The 16,059-nt window shown below is 45.6% G+C and overlaps 1 protein-coding gene across 4 annotated transcripts in view; it reads left to right on the top strand.

Moving 5' to 3' along the window:
- Positions 1–16,059, top strand: part of YAF2 (YY1 associated factor 2) — a 62,640-nt gene that overhangs the window by 44,684 nt on the left and 1,897 nt on the right. For 2 of the 4 annotated variants that reach the window (XM_053252715.1, XM_053252717.1), the window contains one exon: positions 69–328. The exons of the other annotated variants lie outside the window; for them this stretch is intronic. In XM_053252715.1, coding sequence (XP_053108690.1) covers positions 69–309 — 241 coding nt within the window. In that variant the 3' untranslated portion in view covers positions 310–328. Of the gene's footprint in view, positions 1–68; positions 329–16,059 lie in introns of those variants that run through there. 4 annotated transcript variants of the gene reach the window in all.

The raw sequence follows: 16,059 nt of genomic DNA, 5'->3' as shown, positions 1-16,059 counted from the left end.
AACAAAATGTTTTTCAAGAATAATTTAAATATGTTTTCTACTCATCCTACAACAACTTTCTTTTATAGGTCATTTATCTTTGGGGAAAAAAAGTATTTAAATCTGGATCAAGATCCATCGAGATCCATAAGAATGAGTAATGTGCCTGCACAGGACCCTTGCAGTAGAATGCCGCAGCTTGTCAAGGCGACCGAGCTCTTCCCCCATTCCTACAGCATGATATTTAAAGGCGGGCCAGGCGCCATGTTGTTCTGTTCTTTTCCAACCACTGTTGCATTCAGTTCTTGGGCTGTCCCTCCTTGTCAGTAAAGTTCTTCGCGTGAGTTCATCTAGTGTTGTTGTTTTTTTAAACGGACTGTTATTTTGGTATTTGGCTTGGAATGGCTTCCAGACGTCATTGGCGTTAATACGACTTCTTTGGAATGGACTTAGACTACAAATTGGATATCCCAACATGGCTGCGGAGAAACGGACTTTCAAAAGGTGCACTGGCTGTAATGCCAAGGTCCCTTTGAAAGATCTCCATGATTTATGCCTAATTTGCTTAGGAGAGGAACACAGTGTTTCCTCGTGTAAGATATGCTTGTCATTTTCCAAGCAAACATGGAAGAATCGGGCTTTGCAACTTTGTGCCGCCATTTATGACCGGGTGTTAAGCCTCTTGACACCGGGAGAACCCTGCCCTACAACATCGACATTGAGTCTAAAAGCCTGACATCGACTCCTAGACTGTCTTCGTCGAAATCGTGACCTTTGACATTGACCACTGTTAGAAGCCTAAAGGCTCCGTCGAAGTCGACTCAAACATTGGCATTTGAAGTTGAAAGAAAAGTGTTGGAGGTTAGATACCCATTCGCCTTCTCCACAACCTAAGAAGCCAAAGTCTGTGGATTTGACGACAGAGAGAATGCCGTCTCCAACTGAATTACAGTGTTTTCCACTCAAATCTTTGGCACCAGCTATCAAAATCAAATGCCACTGATCAACATTGAAAATCTTGACATTGGTGAAAGAGACATGACTGATTTCAGAGAAATTGCTCGATCTTGACCTGCCTTCGACACTGTCGACATCAAGGGCCTGCTCTCTATCTCCAGCCCCGACTCCAGTCGACTCTACAGCCCCGTCGACACCTAGTCAACATCAAAAGTCTCCATCGACGTTGATGCGACTTCTATCGACACCAGCCGTCCAAGGTCCAATTTCTACTTTGCATACTCCAGTGTTGTTGGTATTGAGGTTGGTGACTCCTCAGTGCCAAGCCCCGATCCTGGTGTTTGAGGTCAAAGAAGAGGAAGAGAACAGGTAGACGTTATTGGATCCGTCCACTGCCCACACTTTACTCTCTATTCTAGATTCGGAAATGAGTACTCCGTTGACATTTGACATTCAAAGGTTTCCCTCCAGATCAATGCACTCCAACACCAGGTGCTCTCTCTGCTGCCCATTTGAGGATCATCTTTGTGACATTCATGTGGTTTTACACATTTGTACACTGCAGGGGCTACTCTTCCTTTGACGACTCTGGGGACCAAATCCCCTTGTTTAACTTTTAATTTTCAAGAGGATCAACCCTGGAGATTCTCACAACCCATTTTCTACCTCTGGCACCTACAGACTTACCAGTGAAACCCACTGTACAAAGTTTTTCAGTTGCAACGCAAATGTTCGCCTGGCCACCTATAAAGCATTTGGTGAATATGACTACTCAGATGATGTTCAAAGACACTGATATGGGGTCTCAGACCATACCTGTTTCAACACCGCAGGAAAAAATCACTATTGAAACCCAGACGTATGTATCACCATCCCCTACACACTCACCTTCTGAACATCACAGTTCTTCAGACTTTGAGCCTGACCCTGATGAATCCGAGGATTTAGCCGTCATCCTAACGATATAGCTCCGGCCACACATGTTTCACCTAATGAAGAAATGAAGGCTTATCACCATGTGAAGAAGATGGCATCAGCTCTGGGACTTGACCTCAAGTCTGAGCTAGTCACTATAGATGACCCTGTTTACAATTTCATGATAAAATCTCAGGCATCTCAACCTGTGGCACTTCCAGATCTCCTGGTCATTTCTAGGGCTGCAAAGTGTGTGTGGGAGGTGATCCAGACTTCAACCCCCACTTCTAAACAACTGGAAAGTTTGTACTGGATACAGGAAAAAGATAATGGATATTTTCTAAAATATCCCTCTCCAAATTTGCTGGTCATCGACTGTGCCACTCCCTCTTCTAAGACAGGTTGCCATCACACAACACCTGCTGACAAAGGAGGAAGAAAGATGGATATTTTGGGGAGGAAAATCTACTCCACCTTGTCCCTATCCATAAGGATTGTGAACTATTTGGCTTGCACTGTCAAATATAACAATGGCATATTGGAGGCACTTCAAAATGATCTGGACATCCTCACCCCAGAGGAATTTAAGAAAAAGTTGCAAACATTGAACAAATCGGCAGCACTCAATCACCTGCAGTTGAGTACTGCAAAACACCTGGCACAGTTGGAGTCACATTCCTTGGCCACCACAATCTCCCTGCGGAGACATGCCTGGCTTTGCTATAGCAATTTACAGAGTGACATGAAAGATAAAATAGAATGCTTGCCCTTTGACGGTAAGGGTCTATTCAGTGAGGACACAGACTCCACCATGGAGAAAATGAAAAAAAAAATCAAAATTCACCACCAAAACCTTTACTGCGTCCACATCTTCTTCATCCTACAGCTCCAAATATTGTGCCTACCCAAGACAGAAGTCCACATTTAGACAAGAACACTGTAATTTTAGAAAGCAATAACAACCTTACCACAAGTGCCCTTTTCACGGCAAGGGGGAAGCCAAACCAACCCCAGTGTACAAAGCAGACTGAGCCTCAGAAGCATCTTGCCCCTGCTAACTTGGCAAAGAGGCACCTTTTAATGTGGCGATTCTCTTTATTGTTGTCACTACATTCCTCCTTTTCCCCACCACAACATCTTAACATAGGAAACTGCCATATACTGAGTCAGACCATTGGTCTATCTAGCTCAGTATTGTCTTCACAGACTGGCAGCGGCTTCTCCAAGGTTGCAGGCAGGAATCTCTCTCAGCCCTATCTTGGAGAAGCCAGGGAGGGAACTTGAAACCTTCTGCTCTTCCCAGAGTGGCTTCATCCACTGAGGGGAATATCCACTGAGGGAATAGTGCTCACAGATCAAGTCTCCCATTCAGATACAACCAGGGCAGACCCTGCTTAGCTACAACACATAGTTATTACCAGTTAAGTTGCATGATAGACCAATCCCAAAGACGGTTGCAAAACTTTACATGTGTTCCCATACAGCTATGTCCTGTGAACACAGAGCTGTATCATTGGTTGTATAAAGTTCTACTGCAGAATGCCCAAAGGCTTGGACAGGGCCAGTAGGATTTTTGACTTTGAATAGCAGACCCTTCCCCACTCCACCCCACCATGTGGGGAGAGGAGAGCTGGTTTTGTGGTAGCAAGCATGACTTGTCCCCATAGCTAAGCAGGGTCTGCCCTGGTTGCATCTGAATGGGAGACTTGACAGGGGCATGGCATGACAGTTTGGCAAGTGAGAAACAACACTAGTCTCACGAACTGTATTCTCTTGTCATCAACCAACATCAAACTGTCATGCCATGCCCCTGCATGGCACCATGTAACCGCTGTGTCTTGAAGATAATATCTTCAGGCTATGCCATAGTGTACAGAACAACCCCGAAATTTACAGGGATGAGGTTCATTCAGCCCTCTCAGGCATTGTTAGAAGAAGTGAAGGAGTTATTAGCCAAAGGGGCTATTGCCTCGGTTCAGGGAGGGGCTTTACTCTCGATACTTCTCGATCCCAGAGAGGGGTGGTGGCATATGGCCTATCATGGATCTACACCATCTGAACAAATTTGTCCATGTGAGGAAATTCCACATGATAGCGTTACAAGACATCCTACGTCTTCTATACCGAAAGAACTGGCTTGTGATGCTGGATCTCAAAGATGTGTATTTCCATATTGGCATCGGGGCGTGACACAGAAAATATCTGAGGTTTGCAGTAGGAAATCAAGTGCACCAATACACAGTCTTACCCTTCGAGCTTGCCACTGTCCCCAGGGTATTTACAAAATGTATGTCTGCAGTGGTAGCTTACCTGTGGACCGAAGGTCTATCGGTCTATCCTTACTGTATGACTGGCGTCTGACTTCCAAAGACAAAGAAGAGTTACATTCTCAGACAAAATACATACTGTCTCTCCTCTAAGACTTGGAGATCCAAGTCAATTGGAAAAAATTCAAGCTGGGGCCAGTTGGTGTAATCAACTACATTGAAGTGGTTCTAGACACAGAAACCAGGACAACATATTTACCTCGGAAACGCTTCCAGTGCGTCAGAGACCTGGTTCTCCTTTTACAGCAGCATCCATTTCAACCAGCCTTACTCAGTCAAAGACTCCTAGGTCCGATGGCATACTGCAACCCAGTCGTGCGATCTGCCCGGTTAAAGATATGCCTCAACGAGCTGCGGCATGCTGTCTCGAGGGTCCTGCACAGGCATATTACCCTTTCTTATGGATATCGACGGATCTCTACCAGATCAATAGTTACAGGTGAGCAACCTGTTTTTCTCCAGTATCTCTGCAATACACATAGAGGCTGTTCTTGTGATCTAGGAAAGCCAAGCCTGGTTTTTGCTGATCGTAAGAACTCCCAGTGGTGGCAAACCCCACCAAGAGGCCACCCTCTTAAATAGGGTTAAGAGAGCAAGGGCTCTCTTACTCCCGGTTTTTTTTAATTGTCTGCAAGCAGCTAGGGCTGGGAGACTTTGGGGCTCCCAGCCAGTGTTTTTTTGGGAGGATAATACACCTCACACTCGCACAGAATTCCTGGGCCTGGGGTGAAGCATCCCGGCCCCCAGCCCTCTGTGCAGCCAGAGGCTGCTGGCAATCGTGTGGATGGATGATTTGCCCACCCAGGAAGAGAAGAGGGATTGTCTGCAGGGAGGAAAGAGCAAGCAGCCTTCCTCCCCTCTCTCCCTCAAGCCCTTTTTTACTGATCACAAGAAAGGGCTTATAGACTCCTGCTGGAAACCCCGTTTGAGCCGTCATCTGACCATGTTTAAGGGCCATTTCATAAGTAAAAGTGAAATGGGTATCACTTAGAATCATTTTAACATGGATCCATGCCATTACTTCATTTATGTAAATGTTCTAGCTACTCAGGTCATGTGAAACATAATATTTTAATAATGTATTGTAATGCCTTTATACAATCTATGGTGTGGATGTATTTGAAATATTGTGTGCATTTTGGGCACCATAACTCAAAGATGGTGTAGAACTGGGGAAAGTGCAGAAAAGGGCAACCAATATAATCTAGGGATTGGAACACTTCCCTATAGAAAATGTCTTTGGAGCTTTTCAGTTTAGAAAAAAGAAAAACTGAGGTAGGGCATGTTAACAGGTTTATAGCATTACTCATGGTATGTAAAAAGTAAGTAGAAAGACCCCGTACACACACACACACACACACACACACACACACACACACTCATTCACTCACACTTACTTTAGAATTAGGGTTATTGGTTTAAATTGGCAGTAGATTCAGACCAACAAAATGAAGTAGAATCTTAGAGTTCGAGGGAGCCTTCTAGGTCATCACCTAGGGATGTGCACAAATTGATTTTTTAAATTCAATTTGTGCCCAAATCAAATCACCCCTGATTTGTTTTGTGTCCAAATCTGCCCCCACAAATCACCCCAGATTAGATTTGTATTTGATTTGATTCAATTCAATTTGGATTGATTTGGACCACTTAACAAGGTTTTAGGGGCACCAAATTTGGGTGGTGGGTAGGTCCCCATGGGTGTCACCTACCACCCAAATATCAAGGTGGTGGGACACTTAGTTGATTTTTAATGATTTTCTTTAGTTTTTACTGATTTTGTATATTTCTGCTATAGGAAATAATGAGGATTCAAAGTTGCCCTATCATAACCCTAACATGGACCCAGAGCTTTCATTTCTTTAAAAAGTTAAGCTCTAGCCCAGGATTGCTCAACTTAGGCCCCCCAACTGTTTTTGGACTACAACTCCCATAATCCCCAGACAGAGTGACCAATAGCCAGGGATTATGGGTTGTAGGCCAGCATCTGCAAGAGGGCCCAAGTTGAGCAGCCCTGCTCTAGCCCTTGTAGAAGTGAAGTTATGGAGCAAAATGTGTGGTCTCTATTTTTCAAGTATTTGGATTCTTTGGTATATAATAACTTTTCCTCATAATGAATCCCTATGAGGATTCATTGCACACCTTTATTTCTTCTGTTCATGTTCTGTCATTGGTCAGTGCCAACTGTCAATTACCATGTGCTAACTACAACACCCCCCACACACACACACACTGCAAGCCAGTGGGGTACTCAGTTTATTTTTTAGGAGTTTTTGAAGTATTTTGATTCTTTGGTGTTTTCATTGCACACCTTCTGTTCTTCTGTTCATTTTGACCCCACTGCTTTGCAGGTGAGGAGAGGAATTAGTGTTCCATCTCATGTTCCAACTACCCCGCAACCCCAAGCCACTGGGTACTCAGTTTATAGTTTAGGAATGTTTGAGGTGTTTAGTCTCTGGTGTGCAATGAATCCTCATAGGGATTCATTATGAGGAAAGATTTTTAGACACCACAGACTCTAAACACTTAAAAACGTTCCTAGAACATAAACTGAGTAGTACCCCACTGCCTTGTTGGTGTGAGGGAGGTGTAGTTCAATCAATCTTTATTACGGTCCCAGACAAGCACAAGAATAAAAGTATACAAGAGCATGGAAAAAGCATCAAATGCTAAAAACATATCACAATGTAAAATATCATTAGCCAATTACTGCCCTACAATAAAATACTAGTATAATAAAACTACAAACTACATAGCTTATAAAGCCACTTTGTCTTATGCAATGAGAGAAGCGCAGTAGAAAGCTTCTCAATAAAGGGTTAAAAGGCTAAAAATATTAAATGTGAGATAGTATGTATGAAACAGATTTTAAAAAACTAAAGATATAGAGTTTATAAAATAAGTGTAAATACCAGTATGTGGGTTAAAACAATATGTATAAAAGAACTGAGCAGACAAGCTGAAGTCTGAGTCTAACTGGGCAGAAGGCTAAAGACTGAAGTTAACAGTGAAGGAAATTGGTAGCATGGTTCTAAACTAGCAATCAAGGTCTGACGAATCTTACACGCTGCCACACATAACTTGGCAGTGTTGTATGTGAGGGCCCAGTCCTTGTCTGCTAGGAGCATCCGGGTGTAGGTTTGGGTTGATCTTCAAGGGTATTTGCACAGTAATGGAACTTGCCCCAAATGTCTTGATAAAAGGGGCAGGAGAGGAGTACATGCTCTGTGGTTTCTCTCTCCCCATTGTCACAATGGCGGGGGCGGGGTGTAGTTGGCACGTGGCAGTTGACAGTTGGTACTGTCCAAAAGACAGTCAACATTACTAGAAGAACTGAAGGTGTGTAATGAATCCTCGTAGGGATTTATTATGAGCAAATGTTATACACCAAAGAATCCAAACACTTGAAAAATAGTGACCACACATTTTGCTCCATAACTCAACTTTTACAAGGGCTAGAGCTTAGCTTTTTTTTTTTTTTTAATGGAAGCTTGGAATCGGGGGGAATTAATAGGAGCGATCCAAATATCGAATTGATTTGAATCAAATCAGGCGTGATTCGATTTGGATCCAAATCTAGCCAATGGATCATAGGGATGATTTGTTTTTTCTCCAAATCAGCTAGATTCGGGTACAAATCTTATCTGTACCCGTATCGATTCGCACATCCCTATCATCAACCCTCTGATCTGTGATCTCCAGCCTCCGCTTGAAGACCTCCAACAACTGAGAGCCTGCCCACACACCACCAAGTAATTGGTTCCATTACTGAATTGCTTTTATCATTAAGAAGTTTCTCCTAAAGTTCAGCTGAGATCTTTCTACCTGTAATTTAAGCCCATTAGATATAGTCCTGGAGCAGCAGAGAACAAGTATTTTCCCTTTTCTGTGTAACAGCCTTTCAGGTATTTGTATTTCTTTGCACGACACATAATTCATTTATGGAATTCATTGCCACATTATTTTATTTATTTATTTTTATTTATTGTTAAATTTATATACCGCCTTTCATTAAAGCAATCCCAAGGCGGTTTACAGCAAAAATTTTTAACACAAGATGGTAAAAAAGACACAATTAAAATATTAAGTGGGGGAAAAATATGAAACAAATCTGATTTAAAAATTTAAAACAAAAGTATAAAAGCAATAAAAACTATAAAGCGCAGCAACAGAGAATCAAATAAATACCTGGGCAAAAAGCCAAGATTTTACACTTTTTCTAAAAGCTGTGATGGAGACCAGGGAGTGAATAGCCACTGGGAGAGCATTCCAGAGTCTGGGGGCAACAACAGAGAAGGCCCTGTCCTGTGCGCACGACAACCGAACCTCACTCATTGTCGGCATCCGGAGCAGAGCCCCCTCAGATGACCTTGTCAAGTGGGCAGCAACCTTTGGAAGCAGGCAGCCCCTCAGGTATCCCGGGCCCAAACCGTTTAGGGCTTTAAAGGTCAAAAACAGCACCTTGAATTGGACCCAGAAACAAACTGGTAGCCAGTGCAGCTCTTTCAAAATGGGTGTGATGTGCTCCCAGCTGGCAGCTCTAGATAAAACCTTAGCTGCCACATTTTGCACTAGCTGCAGTTTTCTTTTGTTCTTCAAGGGCAGACCCACGTAGAGCCCGTTACAGTAATCCAGCCTTGACGTGACTAAGGCATGGGTAACTGTGGCCAGATCTGCCTTCTCGAGAAAGGGACGCAGCTGGCTCACTAGCCGAAGCTGTGCAAAGGCACCCCTGGCCACTGCCTCCACCTGAGCTTCCAAAAGCAGAACTGGGTCCAGTAATACCCCCAAGCTGCGTACTTGCTCCTTCAAGGGGAGTGCAACCCTACCCAGAACCGGTAAAATCTCCTCATACCGATTGGAGATCCTACTGACCAACATTACCTCCGTCTTGTCTGGATTCAATTTCAGTTTATTAGCCCACATCCAACCCATCACGGCCTCCAGCCCCCGATTCAGGACATCCACCGCCTCCCTAGGATCAGGTGACAAGGAGAGATAGAGCTGAGTGTCATCCGCATATTGCTGACAACTCAGTCCAAGTCCCCGGATGACCTCTCCCGGCAGTTTCATGTAGATGTTAAACAGCATGGGGATCAAGACTGAACGCTGCGGGACCCCACAGGCCAATGGCCACGGAGCCAAGCAGTAGTCCCCCAGCACCACCTTCTGGACCCTCCCTCCAAGAAAGGTCCGGAACCACTGCAACACAGTACCTCCGATTCCCATACTCGAGAGGCGGCCCAGAAGGATACCATGGTCGATGGTATTGAATGCCGCCGAGAGGTCCAGCAGAACCAACAGGGACGCACTCCCCCTGTCTAGTTCCTGGCATAGGTCATCCACTAGAGCGACCAAGGTAGTCTCGTTCCCATATCTGGGGCGGAAGCCAGATTGAAAAGGGTCCAGATAATCCATATCATCCAAGAACCTCTGCAGCTGGGACGCCACCACACGCTCTATCACCTTTCCCCAAAAGGGCAGGTTAGAGACCGGTCTATAGTTGTCCAGGTTGGAGGAATCAAGGGAGGGCTTTTTTAATAATGGTCTCGCCATCGCCTCCTTGAGGCACGATGGTATCTTGCCCTCCCTTAATGAGGCATTGATAATCATCTCCAACCATCTACCTGCCCTCTCCCTGGCAGCTTTTATTAGCCATGAAGGACAAGGGTCAAGAACACATGATGTTGCCCGCATACTGCCCAGGATCTTGTCCACATCCTCAGGCTGTACCAACTGAAAAGAATCCAGTACAATAGGACCAGATGTACCAGAGGCACGTCTGCCAGAACTGCCAAAACTCTGGAGTCCAAGTCAGCACGGATGCAAGCGACTTTATCCACAAAGTGACAGGCAAACTGATCACAGCAGGCTGTGGATGGTTCCTCCCCCATTACCTGGGGGGATGTGTGCAGCAATGTCTTAGCTACACGAAACAGCTCCGCCGGTCTGCACTGAGCAGATGCAATGGAGGCGGAGAAAAAGAGTTTCTTCGCCGCCCCCACCGCCACGGAGTAGTCCCTAAAATGGGCTCTAGCCTGTGTTCGGTCAGATTCATGACAACTCTTCCTCCAGCGTCGTTCCAGCTGTCGCCCGAGTTGTTTCATCACCCTAAGCTCCGAGGAAAACGAAGGAGCTGAACGGACTCCACCAAGCCGGAGAGGGCGTTTAGGAGCAACCGTGTCAACAGCCCGGGCCATCTCTCCATTCCAGAGATCAACCAGGGCCTCGACAGGGTCACCAGCTCTGGACACTGGAAACTCCCCGAGGGCCTTCTGGAATCCAAGCGGATCCATAAGCCTCTGGGGGTGGACCATTCTAATTGGTCCACCACCCCTGCAGAGGGCAGACGGAGCAGTCAAACTAAACCCCACCAGATGATGATCTGTCCATGACAAGGGAGTTATCTCAAACTCCCCCACCTCCAGATCATTTATTCCCCAGTTGGCAAAAACCAGATCCAGAGTATGTCCTGCCATGTGGGTAGGGCCCGATACCAATTGAGACAGGCCCATGGTTGCCATGGAGGCCATTAAATCCTGAGCCGCACCCACTAGTGGGGGCCTCAATGTGGACATTGAAATCCCCCAAGACAATAAGCTTGGGGGAACCCAAGGCCACCTCTGAGATCACCCCCACCAGCTCAGGGAGGGAGACTGAAGTGCAGCGGGGTGGTTGGTACATCAACAGAATCCCCAGCCTATCTCGGAGGTCCACCCTCAAGGACAAACACTCGAAATTCTGAGATTGCCTGACCGGGCACCTGGAAATGGGGAGGGTCTCTCGATAGATGACCGCAACTCCCCCTCCCCGACCCTCCAGGTGGGGCTGCTGCACACTCAGGAAACCTGGAGGACAGAGCTGAGAGAGACCAACCCCGCCCAGCTCATCCAACCAGGTCTCCGTCACACATACCAGGTCAGCATGCTCATCCACAATCAAATCATGGATGAGAGATGTTTTAGCATTAACTGACCTGGCATTCAGCAGCAGCACCCTAATCCTCGAGGGAGTGTTCTCAGAGCTCCCAGGGGTCTCAGGGTTGGGAGAAGAGCTGGAAATAGGAACAGGCCTCAGTTGCCTGGACCGTTTCGCCCTGTAACAGCCAGCCCAGCTCCCACCGCCATATCTCCTTCTGCCCGCTACCAGTGGTATTTCTGCCCCCACACCAACCCCACTTTCCTGCTCTCCCAGACACATACCTCAGTCCAAAAGCAACCACAGCTCCACTACCTAACAAAACCAGGTGTCAAACAGACTTATGCTGAATTCTGACCTCAGGCAGCTTGCCCCAAGGCTGAGAGCCACAAGGAGAGAGTGCCAAGAGGCTTGCGCCCGTGTCCCAGCCTGAGTTTTAAAGGCACCCCATAGTTGATGCTGCTGTGGGGAAAGAAGAAGAAGAAAAATAGAGAAAGGAAAAACAGTCCAGGGAGGTATGGGGGGACTGTTGTCATTGGTGCTCCTGTTCAGAAGTCCACCAAACTTGCTGGGACTCTTCAGCCCTCTGACTACTGCACTCCACTGGCTCCACTCGGCTGAGAGCCACAAGGCAAGGGGTGGAACAAAGGCAAGCACTGAGGGCCCTGCTCAGCAGAGCCCTCTTCCCATCAACCTGCCCCTGGCTCAGTTGGATCTTAAAATTTAAAAAACATTAGTGATGATCACCTGGCTTAGGGGGCTTTAGAAGGGGATTATGCAGATTCATAAAGGAGATCTAACAGCATATGTTCACCTTGATAGCTAAACAGAATCATCATGTTTAAAGGCAGTTTTCCAGTGAATACCAGTTCTTTGGGAGCAGGGTGAGGCAACTCTGAGGGCATTAACAATGGGAGATAATGATTGCCTGCTTTGGGGCTTCTTGAATGCATCTAGTTGGCCATGTTGGCAAGCCGTTAGATCAGTGATTCTCAAACTTGGGTCCTCAGGTGTTATTGGACTTCAACTCCCATAATCCCCAACCAAAGGCCACTGAGGCTGGGGATTATGGGAGTTGAAGTCCAGTAACACCTGAGGACCCAAGTTTGAGAATCCCTGTGTTAGATGGACATTTGATCTGATCTAGCAGGGCTCTTTCTATTCTACAAGCAGGGGAGTTAACACGTGGTAACTAAGATGAGATGTAAAAATTGTATTCCACTATAATCCATGAACATTCTGTTATAAAATCTAAACCATCTGTCCAGTTCATGTGGAATTTGATACAGAACAAATACACAACTGTCGCCACCTTTAAAAGGTGACGTAGGTTCCTTGAGAAATTACTAAGATATGCCAGTTTTGAAATTAGATCTCTCAGAAGCTGAGTAATCAGTCTATATTTGACAAACAATAGCCTCTCTCTATTTTTTTCCTTGTTCTTTTAAATATGTCCACAATTTCTGATTCAGCAAACAGTATGTTTTTAAAAACAAAAACAAGCAGTTTTGATTTTGTGAAAAAATCCATTGAATATTTCTTATTTGCTTTTGAAGTCCCCATCATAACAGGGATGCACTTCATAGGACATCGGAAATAGCTTAATTGATTCTTCCCAGTAGCATTATTTTTCCTTAATAAAAATGGTTGCTGCCTTGCCTTTATTCTTAGCTATGTGGATTAACTGAGCCACCACAGCAAGCTGAGCAGTATGTCTAACTTGATCCTCGTTCAGAGGAGAGATTGCTGGCTTCAGGGGCGTAACAAGGCTGGAGTGGGCCCAGAGACAAAATTTTAAAATGGGCCCCTCACGGATACACACACACACACACTTCACAATATATAGTCATGTGACTTGCCTCTGGGGGGCCCCTTGAGGCGTGGGGGCCCCCAGGCAGCCGCCTCCCCTTGCCTAATAGTAGTTACGCCCCTGGCTGGCTTGCTGCATAGTGTAATGAAGCATGCCACGTTTTTCTAAATAACTAGCTCCATTTTCCAACTGATGAGTGGGATTGCCCTACTTTTTCTTGTTTAATTCAGACAATCTCATGCTATACTGTAGAACACAATGGTGGATTTTTATAAGATAATATAGATAAAATCGCGTAAACATCCTAAAATGTGTATAGAGGGCCCCCCCCATTTATCAATTTGTATTAAATTTTTGAACATACAAATACAGAGTGATTAATTTTAGAGACTTTATCAAAAAGTATAGCAATTAAAATAGGAAAACACCTTTGGTTTAAGATGAGAATTAACATACAGTACTTAAAATTTTTACTTGTGTTCTAAAAAACATGGGCATTGAGAATGAATCCACACCATGTGAACAGTAAAAACTACAGTCCTGTATATTATGCTGATTTTACAAATGAGGTTCTATAGCCTGTCATTCATACTGGCTGAAGGCTAAGAAAGCCCTTGCATTGCCATCAGTCTGAATGAAGTGGAGGACAGAAAAGTTTGGTAGAGTAATTATAGGTGAAGCTGCCACATCTATTGAATTTCTGCATGGACATTTATTATAATGTTTCAGCTACTTTGAGTTTTCTCATGTGAAAACAAATAGAACTCAGTACATTTTTATTTAACCTTTCTCTCTCTGCTTTCCTTCTTCTTATGCACCCTATCTATCCTGTGATGTCTCCCTATCTCTCATGCTTTCACCAGATATTAGTTTTCTCACTCTTCAACTATTCCATTTATCCCAAGGTGTCCTTCAACCATGTTTGTGTCACTATGTTTTGTGAATAATAATACACAATCAGTTTGGGATGACTTGTTTGTGTTAAACATGAATGTTGGTGAATATTTTACCTATGCTATATTCCTGTATGTACAATATTTATGTTCACAGTGGCTGACAGCCAGACTAATTCTGTGCTAGCATAATTGTACATTAAAAAGACATCCAGACTACTGTTGTGCTAACATGAGAAACATTGCACACACTTAAGAGGTTTGCAGAGTTACACAAAGCTGTGGTGCTTTGTGGTGTGTTTGCATTAGCAATGACCTTCTCCAGGACATACAAGTGAAACTCGGAAAATTAGAATATCATGCAAAAGTCCATTAATTTCAGTAATGCAAATTAAAAGTTGAAACTGATATATGAGACAGACGCATTACATGCAAAGCGAGATAAGTCAAGCCTTAATCCTATATAATAAAAGGCTAAGTGAGTGGCCGTGGCTTTGGAACGTTGGGGATCTGCGTCCCTGCCTCCCTGGGCTGTTCTGGGCCTGCGCGAAGCGCAGGCCCAGAAGAGCCCAAGGGACACAGGACCTCAGACACCAGTGTCCCACAGCCACGGGCGGCCATTAGCCGGTGTGTGGCGGCGGGGGAAAGTGGCCGAGGCGGCGGCAGAGCCGCCGCCTCGGCCATGAGCTGCGGCACGGCGAGAGGAGGCCGAGGCAACCAGAAGCGGCCGCCCTGAAAAAGGCAAGGGCAATGGCGGCGGGGGAAGACCGAGATGGGGGACAGGGAAGCTCGGCGAGGTGGCGGCGAAGCTGCCAACGAGGCCCCCGCCTGCTCACAGCCGTCGCCCCCGCCTGCTCACCCGCCCTCCCAGCTGCCCAAAATCGCCTTCCCCGCTCCCCCCCAAAAAAGATTAAGGGCCAAAATGGCCCATGAGAAGGTCGCCGCCCCTGCCTATCGCCCTCCCGCCCACCCAGCTGCCGAAGACCACCTTACCCGCTCCAGCCCGAGGGAAAAGAGAGGAGCTCACGAGCAAGTCACTGCTCAAACTGCCGCTATGGACGCAAAGGACGCCTATTGCGTCCATTGCGACAGTATGGGCAGCAGCTTAACACAGAGAGTAGCTCTGTTCCCGAGTTCCTCTCTTCTCCTTCGGGCTGGAGCGGGTAAGGTGGGCTCCGGCAGCTGGGTGCGCGGGAGGGCGATAGGCGGGGGCGGCCACCTTCTCATGGGCCATTTTGGCCGTTATTCATCCACCCCCCCCCAAAAAAAGTATAAGCAAAATAAGGAAGAACAAAAACAGAGACAACAACAACAACAACAAAAAAAAAAAAAAAAAAAAAGAGAGAGGGGACAAGGGGGAAAAAAAGAGACAGAAAGAGAGAGAGAGAGACAGAAAAGACGGGATAGAAAGCTAGCGCCCGTTATCATAACGGGCTTAAAAATACTAGTTTGTTATAATTGTGATGATCATGGTGTACAGCTCATGAAAACCCCAAATCCACAATCTCAGAAAATTAGAATATTACATGGAACCAAGAAGACAAGGATTGAAGAATAGAACAATATCGGACCTCTGAAAAGTATAAGCATGCATATGTATTCAGTACTTGGTTTGGGCCCCTTTTGCAGCAATTACTGCCTCAATGCGGCATGGCATGGATGCTATCAGCCTGTGGCACTGATGAGGTATTATGGAAGACCAGGATGCTTCATTAGCGGCCTTCAGCAATTCTGCATTGTTTGGTCTCATGTCTCTCATCCTTCTCTTGGCAATGCCCCATAGATTCTCTATGGGGTCAGGTCAGGTGAGTTTGCTGGCCAATCAAGCACAGTACACTGTATACTTTTCAGAGGTCCGATATTGTTCTATTCTTCAATCCTTGTCTTCTTGGTTCCATGTAATATTCTAATTTTCTGGGATTGTGGATTTGGGGTTTTCATGAGCTGTACGCTTTTGCACGATATTCTAATTTTCCAAGTTTCACCTGTATACATGGTTATACAATACACTGTGCAGCCTGCTGTGCAAGCACATCCCATTGCACCAGCACAACACTAGTCTGGAATACAAGTACCTGACTTAGCAGAACTAGCTAGCGTAACAACCTTGTGCAAGCGCAACATTAGTCTAGATGTCAGCAAGTGTTTTAGTAGGCATTGGGGAAGGGGGTATAGCTAAGTGGTAGAGCACACACTTTACTGCTATAAGGTCACTGGTTTAATACCTGGTGTTTCTGGTTACAGGGTCCCTAGGAGCAGGTCT

This window comes from Hemicordylus capensis, chromosome 5, assembly GCF_027244095.1.
Source record: "Hemicordylus capensis ecotype Gifberg chromosome 5, rHemCap1.1.pri, whole genome shotgun sequence".
NCBI classification, from domain to species: Eukaryota; Metazoa; Chordata; class Lepidosauria; order Squamata; family Cordylidae; genus Hemicordylus; species Hemicordylus capensis.
The sequence above is the reverse complement of the archived record's forward strand: the minus strand, read 5'-3'. Positions and strand labels throughout refer to the sequence as shown.